The sequence below is a fragment of the Pantherophis guttatus genome, chromosome 10 (assembly GCF_059756535.1).
Source record: "Pantherophis guttatus breed Tessera chromosome 10, ASM5975653v1, whole genome shotgun sequence".
NCBI lineage: Eukaryota > Metazoa > Chordata > Lepidosauria > Squamata > Colubridae > Pantherophis > Pantherophis guttatus.
This window is the reverse complement of record NC_142072.1, coordinates 14,255,978-14,274,386: the sequence shown is the minus strand read 5'-3', so window position 1 is coordinate 14,274,386 and position 18,409 is coordinate 14,255,978. Positions and strand designations below refer to the sequence as shown.

Below are 18,409 nucleotides of genomic sequence, written 5' to 3'. Positions count from 1 at the left end.
CCACAATGCTTCTCCTAGTAGGGAAACATAGTGTGAAACATTATTCTTATGTTCCTATTCTTTTAGAGCTTCCCATTTTCTCAGAGTAATGCTTAGTGTAGAAGGGATAGTAGCTCTCATTCTATCCTCAGAAGCTGTAGAATTGAGAAATAACGAGCAGCCTAAAAATAATTCAGAACTTCACAAGGGGATTGGAGCCGTATTTTCCCAAGGGCGCAATCCACTTCTTTAATTGTGGCAGCTTAAAAGGTGTATGGACTTCAATTCCCAGAATTCCCCAGCCGTCACGCTAGGGAAATTGCCAGGGTTGAGAAACACTGCCTTGACCAATGTTACCACATGGACTTACATTCTAGCTATCTCCTGGTTAAAGCTGCCCATCTCACGTGGGCCCTTTACTTTACTTTTATTTGATTTATATACCGCCCTGCTCCTGAACGACTCAGGGTAGTGAACAACCAACAATAAAATACATACATACAAAATTTAAAAAGCAGAAATAAAATCGAATTAAATAGTTTGGCCCAGACAGATTAAAAAACCCCAATCAATTTAAAACAAATTAAACTTTGAATATTAAAAATATTTAAAAATTATTTAAAAAGAGGGAGAAAGTTAGGCCAGGCCCGCCTGGTGGAATAAAAAGGTCTTAAGAGTGCGGCGGAAGGTGCGCAGATCCAGGATCCTCCGTATCTCCGGGGGGAGCTCATTCCAGACAGTAGGTGCCCCCACAGAGAAGGCTCTCCCCCTGGGGGCCGCCAGTCGACATTGTTTGGCCGATGGCACCTGGAGGAGCCCCCCTCTATGAGAGCCGGTGGGAGGCTATTGGTGGTAGTAGGCGGTCCCGCAAGTACCCAGGTCCTAAGCCATGGAGCACTTTAAAGGTGGTGACCAAAACCTTGAAGCACACCCAGAGGACCACTGAGAGCCAGTGCAGCTCGCGCAGGAGGGGTGTCACATGGGAACGCCATGTCGCTCCCATTACCATCCGTGCGGCCGCACTCTGTGCCAGTTGGAGCCTCTGGGTGCTCCTCAAGGGGAGCCCTATGTAGAGAGTGTTACAATAGTCCAGGCGGGAGGTGACGAGGGCATGAGTGACCATGCGTAAGGAGTCCCGATCCAGAAAGGGACGCAACTGGCATCATCTCTTTGCCTCTGGGATTAGCCACTGACCCGCATCCAGCTTCTGGCCCTGATCAGGAGCTATCCATGTGATAACAGGAGATATTTTTATGCAGGGCTGTTAATGTACATCTGCTTGTTTATGGGATTTAACGGAAGCTGTAGAATGCCACATTCATAGTCCAGCTTCTAGTGCATTCTTTGGAATTTTTTTTGTTTTTGTTTTTTTAATGAAGAAAGTTGATTAAGGAAAAAAGATGGAATAACCACTGACTGGATTTAGATTAGCACATTTAATCTGCTTTCCTCCATCCAGGTGTATTAAGATGGAACTCTCACCACTTCTAACCGGCAGCCATGCCGCTGATATATATGTGTGTGCTGCACCCATACACTGAAGTGGACCGTTTTATTTTAAATGCACCTGCAAAACCAACGTAAAGTGAAATTATGGGTACTTAAAAGTTACTGTTGTCACAACAAATACCATGCTTCAGAGTCAGCTTCTCCTAATCCTGATATCAATAACTTGTAATTCCATTTGTCTTTTAAAAGCCGCCCTGTCCAATGTCATCTACATAGATCTGAAACTTAGGAATCTGAAATAACATCAGCTTCAAACAATTTTTGGCCTCCCGAAGCCTCCATGTGTCGTGTTTTTGCCCTACCTGGCCCCCAGAAGCACTCTGCAGTCCAAAAATGGGTATGTTTTTGTCAAAAGCGCACCTATTTTCGCCAAAAACGGGCTATACGGAGCACTGCAGAGTGCTTCTGGGGGCCTCGGAGGGCGAAAATCCAACACGCAGAGGCCAAAAACTAATTTTTTCTTGTTTCCCTCCTGTAAATTTAGGTGCGTCTTATAGTCTTAAAAATACGGTAGATAATTTCGCACCCCTGGAACTGAGAAGGAATTGTGTTTGAGATTTAAAATAATTCCAACAGATTCTGATGTAGATATTAGAGAAAAAGTTATTAAAGTTTTAGGAAATTTTTTGGATTGGGATGAAGAGGTATCAGAGGCATAATTTGAGAAGGTATATAGAATAAATACAAGATTTTCAATAAATACAAAAGACTAATAATACATATGTAACATAATGGAGGTAAATTTATAACTGTATTTTTAACTACTATAAAGAATAGAAGTCACCTCGTATCTTTTTTCTTTCTATTTTTTCTTTTACTATTTTTCCTTTCTTGCATTTGTTTTCTCTTTTTTCTTATATTAGTCTGTAACAGTTTTTATCTTTTTTTTAAAAAAAAATTAAAAAAAGAAGATTCTGTATCATCCCCAGTGCTTCAGTGACAATGGGTAGATTGGGAAAGGACCCTTCCTTACCACTAGATAATTTATGAAAACAATTTTAATAAACATAATCCATTTTCTTAAAGTCCCATACTGTAGTTCCTGCAAGAGAAAATCATTCTCTAAATAATAGCTCTCATGTGAAGTGCAGTAAGTAGCTAGAAGTTTGTGAGGTATTTACCAAGGAAAGACAAGCTGAGCTCTAACCATCAATGAATCCTTGTTTACTGTTAGAGAAGTGTATGGAAAGTTGACCACAGTCGCCACCCCAAACAAGGTACCATGCTCCATGAGTATCCCAGTTTGATTATTTATGAGCTCAACCCTAACTTGGCAACTTCACTTGAACGCTTTTTTTTAAACATTTGTGACATGCAAGAATAAATAAGATTGTAGGCCTCTGTGATGGAATCTTCAAGATTTGTGCCCACAAAGGAGGCTTACAAAATTTGCTTTGCAAAATTTGCTCTGCAGACCCCATTGTGCACGTATAAATCATATTTAAGGACTCTGCAGATTGGGTTGTACTTAAACCATAGTGGCTTAGTCAACGAATTATGGTTTCACAACTCACAGTGTGGCACAATGTGTAAATTCTTTTGCAAAATTGTTAATGCAAGAACGTTGTCCCAATTGCACAGTGGCTCTTGTCTTCAGCTAGCAAGAACATTTCTTTCTCTTTTCCTGAACGGGAACTTCTGATCGAACCGGTAATGGCAGTTTGGTTTTCACTCCATCCCACTGTGGACCAAGTTTCATCACCCCACTTTTCAAGGCCTCATAGATGCCCAGAGTTAACATTTGGAAAACTGCCTCCACATTGCTGCTGCTTTTTGCCGAAGTCTCAATATACTTTGCTTCAAAAGAAACAGCCAGTTTCTCAGCCTCCTTTTGTCCCACCTTCCGTTCAGCCTCCAGGTCACTCTTGTTCCCCACCAGCACGAAAACTGGGCAGTGAGGTTTGACTGTGTCCACCACTTCCTGGTGCCAGCTCCTGATGTTCTCAAATGATGCCCGGTTGGTTAGGTCAAACATCAGGACTCCCCCAGCTGCGTTACGGTAGTAGGAACGGGTCACTGACCTACATCACAGAAAGAAGATTTGTTGAGCGTGGAAACATTGCAAGAAGCCAGAGTAGAGTAGGGTAGGGTAGGGTAGGGTAGGGTAGGGTAGGGTAGGGTAGGGTAGGGTAGGGTAGAGTAGAGTAGAGTAGAGTAGAGTAGAGTAGAGTAGAGTAGAGTAGAGTAGAGTAGAGGAATGGAATGGAATGGAATGGAATGGAATGGAATGGAATGGAATGGAATGGAATTCTTTATTGACCAAGTGTGGTCGGACACGCAAGGAATTAGAAAAGAGTTTTCCAAGCTATATTTGAATTCAATAAGAAACTAAAGACAAATCTATCTCTTTCACCCAAATGGAGCCAGGAGCTTCTATTTCTATCTTTCATAAGGAAAGTACCGTAATTGCTTCCCAGTCAATGAAGATTGATTTGTTTGGCAAAAACATTAACTTTCTAATTTTATTTCCAGTTTAATGCTTTGTAAACATTAATTTTGTATTTACAATATGCACTTTCCTGTTTACAGTTACAATACTTGGAGGGAACTTTCTGGGGCATTAATTGGGGCATCTATTTTTTGTGACATTCCAATAACTTTTTAATATATACCCTTGCATAAATGCATTAGAATGAGCACAAGTCTCGTTTCATTCCCTATTTTCTATCACTTGGCTGTCCTTCAGGATCAGGGATTCCAGATTCTTTTTAAACAAAACTCACAACTTCCAGAACCCCCAAAGAAGTCTGAAAGCCCCTGAACGAAAGTTTTCAGTCAAATTAGCCAACTAACTAAGCTTTCAAGTTCTCCATTAATGTGGGATATTGCTCTGGTATTTTATATTCCTTTGGGTGTGGTGGTAGAAGTCTTAACTCCAGGAGTGCCATACTCTGTAATCCTTTAGCGTTTCTGATTGACTCACAGAATACCATCTGGAGCACCGAGGGTGAAGTAACAAGGGTGGTTTGGGCTTTTTTGTGGCCACACAAGTCATCTATAAGGAGGGACCCCAGTTCCGTGTCTTACCTGGGTGCTCAGATTCTTAGATTACAGCAACTCTGACTCATCTTTGTGTGGTCAGTTGCAATGTCATTTTTACTTTTGGGTTTTTTTATAGGGTGACTCCAGTGGAGTGTACTGGAATCTTTGCCGATTTCCAAGTACTGAAATTTTGATAATGTGACAGTCGTTAAGGGCAGAAACCAGCCTTAAGCAGGGGTGGGCTTCAAAAATTTTAGCAAGGGATTCTCTGCCCAGTTGTTGGGTGGGTGTGGTCATGGTGGGCGTGGCCTAGTCAGCCTCCTGCACCACAGGGGGGAGCGTTTTTGCCCTCCCCGGGCTCCGGAGGCTTTCCTCAAGCCTGCGGGAGGGCAAAAATGGCCGCCTCAGGCTCCGGAGGCCCTCTGGAGGCCGGAAATGGACCTGTTTCCCGAACTTCCGGTACGCCCGTTTTTCACCCTCCCCGAGCCTCCATGCACGCCCTGCACTTAGATGTATCCAAATCATGCCACGTGGGGACTCCTGGGAGGGGCGGGGCGGGCTGCAAGGGTGAAATCTACTTACCTTCCTTACCGGTTCAGAAGTGCGTGCATCACATGCATGCACAGACTCTCTGCGCATGTGCAGAGGGTATAAAAAACATATTTTATGTTTTAACCAGGAAGTAACAACACCCGGGTGGGTGGGCGGAGCCTCAAGCCGCAATTGCTACCGGTTCTCTGAACCACCGCCCACAATTGCTACTGGATCACCCAATCCGGTCTGAACCGGGAGCATTTCACCCCTGGTGGGCAGGGATCACCAGGAGTGGGTTTTGGGGTTCTCCGAACTGCAAAGAATCTTAGCTAGAGGTTCTCCCGAACCCCTGCGAACCCTCATCAACCTACCCCTGGCCCTAAGTCACATTTTTCAGTGCCATTGTAACATCAAATGGTCACTAAATAAATGGTTGTAAGATGAGAACTACTCATAAGGGAAAGAAAAAAAAAAGCCGGATTCTCTTAGACTAAATAGCTTTGTTCTTTCTTTCCCTGGGGACATCTAATCATCAGACGGTTGCAGTTAGTAAGATCTTTATCATAGCATTGCTCTTTTAAATTTTTTTCCTCATGCATCCCATCTGTTCCTTTGTTTGCTTATTCCTCACATTTATACATTGCCACCCATCTCAGAAATGTGACCCTTGGGAGGCATACAATTAAAAGCAACCATAAAAAATTAGCTTCCATAATAAAAAGCATCAATACTGTATAGCTAGTCTTCAACTTACAACCATTTGTTTAGTGGCCATAGGAAGTGACAACGGCCCTGGAAAACATTACGGCTGTTTTTCACACTTTAGGATAGTGTTTCTCAACCTTGGTAGCTTGAAGATGGGTGGACTTCAACTCCCAGAATCCCCCAGCCAGCACTGCTTTAGGACCATTGCCGCATCCCACAGTCACGTGATCAAAAGTTAGACGTTTGGCCACTGGCATGTACTTATGACAATTGCAGCGTCCCAACTCCCGGGGTCCTGCGGTCATCTTTTGCAACCTTCTGACAAGCAAAGTCAATGGGGAAGCCAAATTCATTTAATAACCATATTACTCACTTAACAACTGCAGTGGTTCACTACAGTGCAGCAAGAATGTTCGTAAAATAGGGCAAAACTCATGTTGCTTAGCGACATACATTTTGGGTTCAATTGTTGTCGTAAGTCGAGGACTGCCCGTACATTACATTGACTGTCTTCGTACTCTATGACAGGGTGTCAAACTCGATTTCAATGAGGGCTACATGACGGTAGGGCTGGGTGAGGGGACATGGCCGGGGTGGAGGGTGGGTGTGGCCACTCGTGTTGGGGGGCACCTGTGGTGGCCAAGTGCTAAGGCAGGACTTTCCTGAGACCCTCCCTCATTCTCTTATAATCTTCCTTCCTTCCTTCCTTCCTTCCTTCCTTCCTTCCTTCCTTCCTTCCTTCCTTCCTTCCTTCTCTTCTTTTTCCTTCCCTCTTCATTCACCTTCCTTGCTCTCTTCCCATCTTTTTCTTCGTCTCTCCTCTTTCCCTTTCTCCTTTCCTGTCCCTTCTTGCATGCTCAAATGCAAAAGGGGAAACATTTCTCCTTTTGTTTTGTTTTTAGTTTGTTTTGATAGCCCTCTGCCAGTGAAAACGGAGTTTGGGGGGGCCGCCACGCCCCATTTTCAGCCGCACCGGCCTCCTGCAACCCTCTGCAAGTGAAAATGGAGCACAGGGGGACGACACGGCCCCCCCCGAGTTGCATTTTCACTGGCAGAGGCACCGCGGGCCGGTCCTTTGCTGTTTCCAGGCCGGCCCCATGGGCCAGATCTAAGCACCCCATGGGCCAGATTCGGCCCGTGGGCCTCGAGTTTGACACCCCTGCTCTATGAGAATCTAACTAAAAACAATGCTGGGAATCTGAAGTTTTTACTCCTCCAAACAAGGAAGAGGAAGCAAAGCTTAAGCCTCCCTTCCTTTTCCAGGCTCCGTCATCTCATCTCATTAACATCTTCCAAGGCTTGGAAAAAGTCCATCGCTCCTGACCCTTTTGGGCTGAGAGAGACCCCAGACCAACCTTTCTTCCCCCCGACTCACCTGAACCGTTCTTGGCCCGCCGTATCCCAAAACTGCAGCTTGATACGCAGGTTGGGATCCCTGATCTCCAGAAAGTGGACATAAAAGTCCACCCCCACCGTTTGGTTCATGGACTCCGCAAAGACCCCATCGGCGTAGCGCTTCAGAAGACACGATTTCCCCACCGTGGAATCGCCCAGCATGATGATCCGAAATTGATAATCCCACGGAGAATCCACAGCCATGGGGAGGCTTGGAAGAGAGAGGAAGAGAGAGAGACCCTGGAAGCTGCTATCTTGCGTGTGCCTGGGTCGGTGTGGGTTTGTGAGCATGCACGCACGGGCACCGGTGGAGCGGAGCAAGAAGACTCATGCTGACTCAAAACAAACAGGAACACTCTCCAATCCGGTCCCAAGCAGTGGGGAAAGCTGAGTTCTAACCCAGGGTAGGAAACTGGTTGAGACTTGTTTGAGATTAGCGCCGGTAGTTGCTCTCCCATTGACTGCCTGAGGCTGTGGCTCTCTTATTCCATGTTTGGGCAGGCAGGCTGCTCCTAAGGGAGGCAGGATGCGTGCAGGCTCTCCCTGTCCTGCTCCTCCCTGAAAATGGGCCGGGTTTATCCAAGGCCAAGCCAGGCTACGCACAAACACATTTCACCTGCATTCCAGACTTCAAAAAAAAAAAAAAAGGTTTCTCTTCCTTGGGGCATCAAAGCAGCCTCCTTAGACAGGAGAGGAAACAAAAGTCCCAAAACTCAAGACGAGAATGTTGTGTAAATGCAGCCAAAATGTCTACACACCTGACCAGTGATGGGTTGCCCCCAGTTTGGACCAGTTCACAAGAACTGGTAGTAAAACTGGTGGGGGGCCCCACCTACCGCCCCAGATGTCATCATTGGCAAATTGTGCATATGCAGAAGCAAGGCACGCACGCAAGCGAAACAAGCGCGCACGTACAATCCCGTTGCGAACCAGTAGTAAAGGTTGTGTTTCACCTTGGGGGGCCGGGGTGGGCATGGCATCACTCATGTCAGGGGCGCCTGTAGTGGCCCAAGTGCTCTGCCAATGAAAACGGGCTCCGTAAGCTCTGTTTTTGGCTGCCAAGGCCTCCTGCAACCCGATGCCAGTGAAAACGGAGCTCGGGAGGGCCACAGAGGATTGCAGGAGGCCATCGCAGCCGAAAACTGAGCCCATGAGGGCTGCAAGCGGCCCTCCTGAGCTCCGTTTTAACTGGCAGAGGGTAGCAGGAGGCTGTGGCAGCCGAAAACGGAGTTTGGGAGTCCATTTTCGCTGGTAGAAACTCCATGGGCCAGTACCTTCACTGTTTCCAGGGCAGCCCCACAGGCCAGATCTAAATACCCCAGAGGCCGGTTCCTGCTAGGCTAACATGTGGTGGCCTAATCAGTAGACAATTCTGTCTATATGTTGATGCACATGCACTGTATGTGTGTCTTTGCATGCATTTGATATATTGCAGTCACGGAGAAAACCAGTTTACAGGAAGTAGATGCCCCCTTTAAAAAGGCACTACATATATGCGGCAAGGCTGTGAGATAGAAAATACAGGTAGTCCTCGACTTACTACAGTTCATTTAGTGGCCGTTCAAAGTTACAACGGCACTGAAAAAAGTGACTTACGACCGTTTTTCACAGTTACGACCATTCCAGAATCCCCAGGATCAGGTGATCAAAATTCAGATGCTTGGCAACTGATTCAAACACTTATGACAGTTGCTGTGTCCCAGGGGAACATGATTCCCTTTTGTGACCTACAACTGCAGTGATTCACTTAACAACTGGGGCAAGGAAGGTTGTAAAATGTGGCAAAACTCACTTAACAAATGTCTCACTTAACAACAGAAATTTGGCGCTCAATTGTGCTTGTAAGTTGAAAACCTTGAGCTGCTCAGAATTGAATTCTTAGCGATGGGCAGAGTTAGCCTGCAATACTACATTCTAACCACTGCGCCACCATATCTCTACAAAAGGTGATTTACACTGAAAGCAATCTAGAAAGCAAGCAAGCAGAGCCGGTCCATAATGTTTTGGGAGACCAGTAGGAAATCCATCTGCTGTGGGCTAAACTGGGAAAGTCAAGCAAACCACCCCAAGAAAATACAGGAAAACCACTTCCAAATCACCTGGAAGCTGTAGAGAGGTATCCCCAACAGATCACGAGTAGATTTCAACTCAGGAAGTTTTTTATTTTTATTTTACTGTTAGAGTTAGGGTTATTGTTTACCTATCAAACCCAGAGAAAGCATCACTTTTCCTTCAGCAATAGGCAGAACAATGTTTTAAACCCTTGTTTCCTTCATTTCAAGAATTACACACCGAGAGATGGTTTATTATGCTTTGAGCACTACTCAGCATGGAAAAGGGGCCAATGAAGACCATGACAATAGACAAAGCCATACATATTATTATATACAGTATATATATTATTATTACTGTTTTAAAAAGGAAGTAAATATTTTTACATTAAATATTTTCAGAATTTTTTTTAAAGTTAAGTTTAAATTAAGGAGGTGGTGGACATGGTGGAAATGAAGACAGTTTCAAAAGGTTTGAGAAACACAAGATTCTCTCCAGCTCATCTCCCAGGTCTATACAATAAGGTCTGTACTGAATAATGGAAAGAACCTATTTCATCATCATCATCTCAGTGGTGGGTTTTCTACTGGTTCTACCCGGTTCGGGCGAGCCGATAGCAACGGCAGTAGGAGGCTCTGCTCACTCGCCCGGATGTCATCACGGACACTCTGCACACGCCCTGACATTTGCGAACCGGTAGTAACAGTAAGTGAATCCACTACTGCATCATCTTCAATTAACGATCCCATAATCTCTTGCGGAGTGGAGTCAGGGCAGCTGAATGGAGCAAAAGTGTTTTAATGGAAATAACCTGTTTCTAACCCACAAAATCCAGAAGGAAGCTCCACAATGGAATTGGGATTAGTGCGGCATCTTTAAGTCACATCCTGACTCAGCAGACATTTCTTAAACCATCTGAGTACTGTTGTCAGAACTGCCATCCTCCGCTTGAGCTTCGCATTTACCAGCTGCCGGTCTGCCATGAACTACGGGGAGGAAGGAGCTGGATGGGATTGGGGAAGAACTAACTACTCATCCTACCTTTCAGAGACAACATCTCAAGGTCAAACCCTGGGAGTGGAATGGAACAGCTCACAGACTGTTCCCAAAACAATTTATTCAAATACAATTGGAGCGTGAGGGGCCAAGGGAGGAAGGGAACTGAGCGGAGGGCATTAATCGAGGAGTTTTGGCGTGTGAATTTCAGTTCTGGCTTTGCTACATTGTAAACCACTTGGCTTTAATTAAAGTATATCTTTCACTGCAAATGGAGTCGAGGATCTTTCTTAACTAGAGGATTAAGCCGGGGCAGGTCTGACAACTACATCTGTCTGTCTGGCAATCCTTCTCATAAGTTATCCCTTCCATCTCCCATCAGCCAAGCTAGCGGCTGGATGAATGAGGACATAGAAAACCTGTGCAGGTTGGGACTATGAACTGCAATTAACAGGATAGCGATGTGAAAGTGGGCTGAGGGGGGGATCTCTTTTTAGGATCCAATCGGTCGGTCACCAGGACCAGAGGTTTAATCTTCAAAGCTTTCAGACTCATGCTGGAGCCCATCCTCTGGGGAGAGAGATGTTCCCTGAGGATGGGCTCCAGTACAAGTCTGAAAGCTGGGAAACGGAAACCTCCAGTGATCGACCCAGATTGGGCCTGGTGGCTCAGCAAACTAAAAAGCATTGTGATTAACACCAGCTGTCTGCAATTACTGTAAGTTCGAATCTCACCAGGCTCAAGGTTGACTCAGCCTTCCATCCTTTCTAAAGTAGGTTAAATGAGGACCCAGTTTGTGGGGGCAATAAGGTGACTTTGTATAAATATACAAAAGTATGAAGGCTATTGCTTAACGCATTGTAAGCCGCCCTGAGTCTCCGGAGAAGGGCGGCATATAAATCAAATTAAAAAAAAAAAGATTGGATCCTGCAACCTTATCCTGGGACACATATATTTGCCTTCATTTGTGATATCTTTTTAGTTTTTGATGCTAAAAAATATTTTAAGTTGAGAATTAAAAAAACAACAACAACAACAACAATGCCCATCTCTTTTGTATCTAAAAACAACAGAAAAAATGTATCACTGATTTTTAACAGGAAACAAGATCTGAGATGATGAGGTCAGAAAGAGCTCCAGAGGAGCAGAGGTGAAATCCAGCAGGTTCTGACAGGTTCTGGAGAACCGGTAGCAGAAATTCTGAGTAGTTCAGAGAACCGGTAGCGGAAACTTTGAGTAGTTCGGAGAACCGGTAGCAGAAATTCTGAGTAGTTCGGAGAACCGGTAGCAGAAATTCTGAGTAGTTCAGAGAATCGGTAGCGAAAATGTTGAGTAGTTCAGAGAACCGGTAACGGAAATTTTGAGTAGTTTGGAGAACAGGCAAATGTTACCTCTGTCTGGCCCCAGACTGGGGTGGGAATGGAGATTTTGCAGTATCCTTCCCCCAGGAGTGGGGAGGGAATGGGGATTTTACAGTATCTTTCCCAAGCCACGCCCACAGAACCAGTAGTAAAAAAATTTGAATTTCACCACTGCAGAGGAGGTAATAAAGTAATTGGGGTCACAGGTTGTGGATGGTCTCATTTGGGTAAGGATTAACCCAATGGATTAAGTCTGTATTTCGTCTAAGGAAGAATTCTATTTTGAGTAACCAGTGTCCTGTAACGTCCAGTTCTAACTGAGTTCACCCTGGCATGCTTCTTTGGATGGCTTCTTCCTTTGCAGACTAACTGGGTTAACACTGGCATGCTGCTTTGGATGGCTTCTTCCTTTGCAGACTGCTTGCTCTCCTCTTATAAACAATCTTCACGCCATCCCAGCCTTCCTGTAGGTCAAACTCTTTGTTTCTCAGAGCCTCGTAGATAGCATTGGTGATGGTCTCAAAAGCCAGGTCTATGTTGGTGTCAGTTTTGGCAGATGTTTCTATAAAAGATGTGCCTAGAGAAGTAGCCAAGCCCTCTGCTTCCTCCAGGGTGACCCTGTTCATGGACTCAAGATCACACTTGTGGCCAACTAGAAGGAAAATTACTTTGTCCATCACGTTGGTCACCTCATTGTACCAATCAAAGATGCTCTCGAAGGACCTTCGATTGGTCATATCAAAGATCAGCAGCACACCAACCGCATTGCGGTAGAAGGACCTGGTGATGCACCTAAGAAGGGGGAGAAATGCCAAATTGAAACGTTAGCTTTTTCTCCAAGATATCAGAGTTATCTAGAGCAAGGTTCTCCAAACTTGGCAACTTTAAGACTTCAGAATTCTGGAAGTCCATAAAGCAGGGGTGAAATCCTACCTGTTCAGACCGGTTCGGGAGAACCGCTAGGGATTATGGGCATCAGTTCGCCGAACCGGTAGTAATTATCCCTCCTTGGTCCCACCCCTGCCTGGCCAGTCGCCACTCACCTCTTTCAACCACTCGATATTCCACAGAATTCAATGTTAAATGCAGCAGAGAGAATGCTAACTTTTCTCCCTCCTTTCAGAACGGAGCTGCTGCAGCCTGTCCCTTTAAGGTAGTCCCCAGGAGGGAGGGGGATGGGGGGGAGCAGCTGGAATGGAGCCGTTTTTGTGAAAGGCAGGAAAATGGGGAAGGGGATTTTCCTGCCTGTCATCCATTCCTCAATCTCAGCACAGACTGAGGGTAGGATGGTAGGCAGGAATATTCCTTTCCCCATTTTCCTGCCATTCGCGACAAGGAGTGGCTGGGAGGGGAGGGGCCAGTGAGGAGCCCCTCGATGTGAGTGATGTCGAATTGGCCACGCCCACCCAGTCACATGACCTCCCCTCAACAAGCTACGCCCACAGAACCGGTAGGGGAATTTTTTTAATTTCACCCCGTCACAAAGTCTTCAAGTTGCCACGTTTGGAGATCCCTGATCTAGAGGACAGAATTATTCCAGCAGACATTAATCTTCATTAATATACCGGTATATTATATATATTATATATACAGTATAGCAAGATATTCATGATAAACTACTAATATCTCTTTCTAGGTTTTTTTATGTACAACTTTGCTTGGCAAGTAAATATCCTGAAGTAACTCGGTAGCCTGTAGAACTCATGCTTTTCTGATAGCTGTGTAAACTAAGCACTATTCTAAGACTTTTTATTATGTCTGTTATGCTGTGGTTTGTATGTTGTCTGGGTCTATGACCTACTACTACTACTACTGCAGGATATCAGAGCTATTTGTTGAAGCACTTGTCTGGATACTAACTCTTACCATCCATCATGCGCCCGCTGACCTTGGTCTGGAGTGGTGTTTGCAAAGCAATTTATTTTTTAGATGTAAACAGAGGTGAAATCTATTGAGATGATATACAGATAGTCCTGACTTATGACTGTAATTGAGCCTGCAATTTGAGCCCTAAGCCACGTGACCTTGTCTGATTTTACAAACTTTTTGGCGGAGGCCATTAAGCAAACTGTCGCTTGCTATGGAGCATTTTTGCTGGAAATCAGAAGCCAGCACCAGTTCTACATAAGAATTATGGATTACAGAACTGATAGTGTTTTTATAATGCTTATAACTGCCTGCTTCAGACTGCTTTCCAATAAGCAATACACAGAGATGCCATTTGTAACTAACCCAGATTATATTACCAACATTTCTGTATGTGTGTTATAAAAAGAAAAGTAAGGAACAGAAACTAGACAGTATCTTGGTGTGGGGAGGCCACTGAACCTGGGGCATTGGGCATGCAAAGTGATTTGCTCCTGAATAATGTCCCTAGCCTGGATCCCGTACAGGTAGTCCTTGACTTACAACCACAATTGAGGGACCAAAATTTCCACAGCTAAGCAAGACAGTCGTTAAGTGAGTTTTGCCCCATCTTACGACTTTTCTTGTTGTTCAGTGGATCACTGCAGTTGTTAAATTAGTAACACGGTTGTTAAGTGAATCCGGCTACCCCATTGATTTTGCTTGTCAAAAAGTCATAAAAGGGACACTGGGACACTGCAACCGTCATAAATCTGATTACGTGCAATGGGGATGTTGCGATATTCCTAAGTGTCAAAAACAGTCACTTTTTTCAGTGCTGTTTAACTTCGAGCAGCTACTAAAACAAATGACTGTAAATTGAGAATTCCCGGTACCTGTAATCCAGAATAATAACAGTAACAGAGTTGGAAGGGATCTTGGAGGTCATCTAGTCCAACCCCCTGGTCATGTTGTGATCCGTCAGCAGCCTGTGGAGCTGGCAGTGGAGTCGGACAGCGATGAGGCTGAGGAAGAACATGGGCCAGTCCTGGAGGCTGGGGAAGGCCCAGATAAGGGCTCTGCGTCGGAGGCAGAGATGGGGCCAGGGCCATCGGGGAGTGAGGTACGGACTCCAGAGCCTCCAGAGACTGATAGGAGTGAGGCAGAGGAACAGGAGGAGCCTGTTCCTAATGCACACGAGAAGAGCTGCCAGAAGGCAAGAGCAGCTCAAGCAAAGAGGACAACTCAGGAGTAGGGCCAAGAGATGATTGGCCCCTCCCATAAGGCTTAAAACAGACCAGCAACGGCGTTTGGGCTTTGCTGGAAAACAATGTTGGTAGCTTCATCTTCTTCTTCGTTTACGTCTTGTATTTATTTTTGTATCTGTGACTTTTGAACGTTTGCCAAGAAAGGCCTTTGGCAGCTTGCCTAATTGGACCAAGGTTTGCGATAGGACTGAGGAATTTGTGTTGGGAGGAATTTGCTTTAATTTAGTTGAACGACGCTGGGAATGAAGTAATTCTCAGCTGTTCGAATAAAGTTTTTGTTTTTTCACTGACTGATTTTCCTACTACTTACTTAGGCCTGGGTCATAACAGCTCATGCAGGAGACCTATAGGGATTCAAACCACCAAACTGCTGACCTTTCTGATCGACAAGCTCAGCGTCTTAAGCCACTGAGCCACCTAGCCAGGCACCTTCTCTAAAAATATACCAGAAGCAATGAGAAGTGTATGAAAACAAAACAAGTGTCTCCTTTTATCTCCCAAGGGGTAGTCCCACCAGTGTTTCACAACACAAACAGGAACTAAAATCTCCTAATGACCATCAACTAACTCATTATCAGATCAGCTTAACTAGGTCATAGTCCATTACTCTGCGAATCTGATCACACAAGTTAAGTCTGTGAAGAAAAATAAATTGGATGTCTTTAAGGTGCTCCATCATTGTCTCCTTTTTCTTCTATCTCCTGATTAGCCTTGAAAACTCAACTTCAATCACACCCTATCCCTCCCAGGCCCCCTTTCTTTCAGCTGCTTGCCCCACACGTCTTCAGATAACAGATAGCAGATGTGATCAGGAGGAGGATGGGGAGAGCTCTCAAGGCCAAGTCATTCCAAGGGGATTAATTTACAACAAAAGCAGAAGTTGGAGGGACCCTCCTTAACGAAAGCAGAGCTTCCAAGCCTAAGGAAGGTGACTGGATTATCACATTTTGAAGAAAAGGAAGTTATCTAGATCAGGGATCTCCAACCTTGGCAACTTTAAGACTTGTGGGCTTCAACTCCCAGAATTCTTCACCCAGCAAACTCCCAAATTCTGGGAGTTGTGAAGTCCACAAGTCTTAAAGTTGCCAAGGTTGGATACCCCTGATCTCAATCTCCACCTAAATGTTGGGGCAACTCTTAAGAGTGACAATTCCTAAGCTCTGTGCGGTCAATCTTTTTCACTGTTTACAGAAGGTAAATCTGTAAATCAGAACTTCAGAAGCAGAAGTTTGCAGCTTATTTGCTGCACAAGTATTTTGTGCCTTCTGAGGTTGATAGCTGAGAAACCCTGGTTTCTGAAGGTTTCCGAAGGAAAATATGTAAGGTTGTTCATAATTTGTCACCAGTTTCCCAGGCCTTCTCTCTTACACCCCTACTGATGACGCTTGTCAGGTGAAGTTGTGGTCCTCAGCAGGACATCCAATTTGTTTTTGTTTTTTTAATTTATTATTTGGTAGGTTTATATCAGTTTTCCTCCAGGAGCTCATAACAACCCTTTCCCATTTTCCCAACAACAACTCCATTCGGTAGGAGTTGAGAGACTAACTGGACTAAGTTCCCTGAAGACCTTCTGTGGGTGGGGGAGGGGCTAGAATCTATGTTTTCTCGCTCATAGTCCAACACCTTCATAACAACAGCCTGACTAGGTGGCTAAGACACTGAGCTTGTCAATCAGAAAGGGTGGCAGTTCGGCGGTTCGAATCCCTAGTACAGTGTGAGCAGGGGGTTGGACTAGATGACCTCCAGGGTCCCTTCCAACTCTGTTATTGTTATATGGTTCCCACTTTTGGAGCAACGTAAGAATTCAAGAGCATGGTGGTAATGGCTGGCCATTTTAGGTCTGGGGAGGTGCCAAGCCTACTCTTCTAGAAAGATACCACCATCAGTTTCCCACCATTTGTTCTGCTTCAGTTCTGCCTGGGGCTCCCCTTACAGCTTGCCCAATGTCTTGCCCTTTAAATATCCCTTGCTCTGAAACATTTTTGTCCTGCCCGAGGCTAAAACATTTCAATCTGGAATCATTTAGCACCCTTCTGGGTTCTCCTTACCTGAACCTCTCCTGACCAGCAGTGTCCCAGAGCTGAAGCTTCACCCTGATTCCTGGAGGCAGCTCCATCATCTTGCTGTAGAACTCGACACCCACGGTGGGACACGGGGTTGGGATGAAGCATCGCTCCGTGTATCGCCGCAGCAGGGATGTTTTGCCCACGGTGGAATCACCCAGCAGGAGGATCCGAAACTGGTAGTGCCAATTGCCACTGGGCAGGTGGGCCGGCAGCATCCGCCCCAATTTTGCCTCGGTAGATACTTCCATTGTGGAAAGGTTGAAAATGGGAGCAGGAGAGCAGCCTCGGCATGGAACTTTGAGAAGAACCCGATTGTCCCTCCTCTGCTGATCTCAACAAAGTTCTGCTACTGACAGAAGAACTCTACAGGATGAAGATAGAGCAGACTCCACCCTAGAGGCTCCCTCCAGGCTACTAACTCCTCTGGAGCAAGGAAAAGCCAACCCACCTCTTAGGAGGAATATGATGCCGCTCGCCCCTCCTCCCTCAGCTCCACCTATCACATTCCCTTCTAGCTTGACTTCTCCAAACAACAAACAAAAAAAGCTGATCTGATTTCTGTTTTTGAGGGATAGTTAGGCAGAAGCATGGGTTTCCTCAGGCATGATCTGCTTTTAGATTGTTTCCCCCCCCCCTTCTTTGATGTCCCGTTTTAATGAGAGTCACCTTTGTGAGTTGGGTGGAGACAATCGTTGAATATATAAATACGTCAACCTATTATTTCGGATACCTGTGCATAAAGAACTGTGTCTAGTAGGCTTCTCCAGAATATCACCTCCAAGCTCTCTGAATTGCTGCAATTGTGGAACAATGTAGAATCCTGATTTTCCAAGATCAACTCTGGCTTTTCAAAGACCAGATTTAGACCGTGGTGGATTCCACTTCTGTAGAAACGAAGTTCACCAAAGAGGGTGCAGATGTCCCATCTAGTACCAGTAGCAGTTGGGCTTGTTGGTTGATTCGGAGGATTATGACCCAAATTTATACCAATGTGGTTTTTTTTTAGAGCACTCAAATTCTAAAAGGAAACAGGGGAGGAGGTAAAGGAAATCTACCAGTTTTCTTCCCCCCACTCCTTTGCAAATTGGCTATATCTCATCTCCACCCATAGCTCTTGAGAACACTACTGTATGCAGACTTCTTCCCCAGTTCCCCTTCCCTTTGCATGCCAGGCTATTGAAAATCAGTCTTGTTTTGTTATCTATACATTCTTCCAGGCATTAACTGATAAAAACTATTTAGATTTGTAGTAGCTCCTGCTGAAGAGCTTAACGGAAGACCTATCTGGAGGTTTCTTACAAAACAGCACAGCTTCATCTCCAAAAACAGAACTAATGCAGGAAGCCATGGGAGGTGATGTGGGAGGTCTCCTTTGCCCTTCCTTGCTCTCCTTAGCTGCCTCCAGCTCTTATCTAATCTCTTCCCCCAGCCCTGAAGTCATGTGCCAGCAAGCTCCTGATATTTTGTATGAGGGCTAATTCACTCCCATCTATTTTGCACATAAAGGACAAAAGTCCTTGAGCAAGGTCCCACCCCGCCTTGTTTTTTCTTTCCAACTTCATTTCATCTGAAAGGTAGGTAAAGGTAAAAGTTCCCCTTGCACACATGTGCTAGTCGTTCCTGACTCTAGGGGGCGCTGCTCATCTCAGTTTCAAAGCCAAAGAGCCAGCGCTGTCCGAAGACCTCTCCGTGGTCATGTGGCCGACATGACTCAACA

At 45.2% G+C, this 18,409-nt stretch overlaps 2 protein-coding genes across 2 annotated transcripts; both read right to left on the bottom strand.

Annotated features, from left to right (window-relative positions):
• Window positions 1-2,206: 2,206 nt before the first annotated feature.
• Window positions 2,207-7,648, bottom strand: LOC117663455 (ras-related protein Rab-39B-like). Its single transcript, XM_034413645.3, has 2 exons — window positions 7,085-7,648; window positions 2,207-3,509 (listed from the first exon to the last, which is right to left on the bottom strand). The coding sequence occupies exons 1-2, from the start codon at window positions 7,393-7,395 to the stop codon at window positions 3,086-3,088; spliced, it is 735 nt and encodes a 244-aa protein (XP_034269536.2). The 5' UTR covers window positions 7,396-7,648; the 3' UTR covers window positions 2,207-3,085.
• Window positions 7,649-9,245: 1,597 nt separating this feature from the next.
• RAB42 (RAB42, member RAS oncogene family) lies at window positions 9,246-17,992 on the bottom strand. Its single transcript, XM_034413646.3, has 2 exons — window positions 16,675-17,992; window positions 9,246-12,305 (listed from the first exon to the last, which is right to left on the bottom strand). The coding sequence occupies exons 1-2, from the start codon at window positions 16,938-16,940 to the stop codon at window positions 11,888-11,890; spliced, it is 684 nt and encodes a 227-aa protein (XP_034269537.2). The 5' UTR covers window positions 16,941-17,992; the 3' UTR covers window positions 9,246-11,887.
• Window positions 17,993-18,409: the final 417 nt, after the last annotated feature.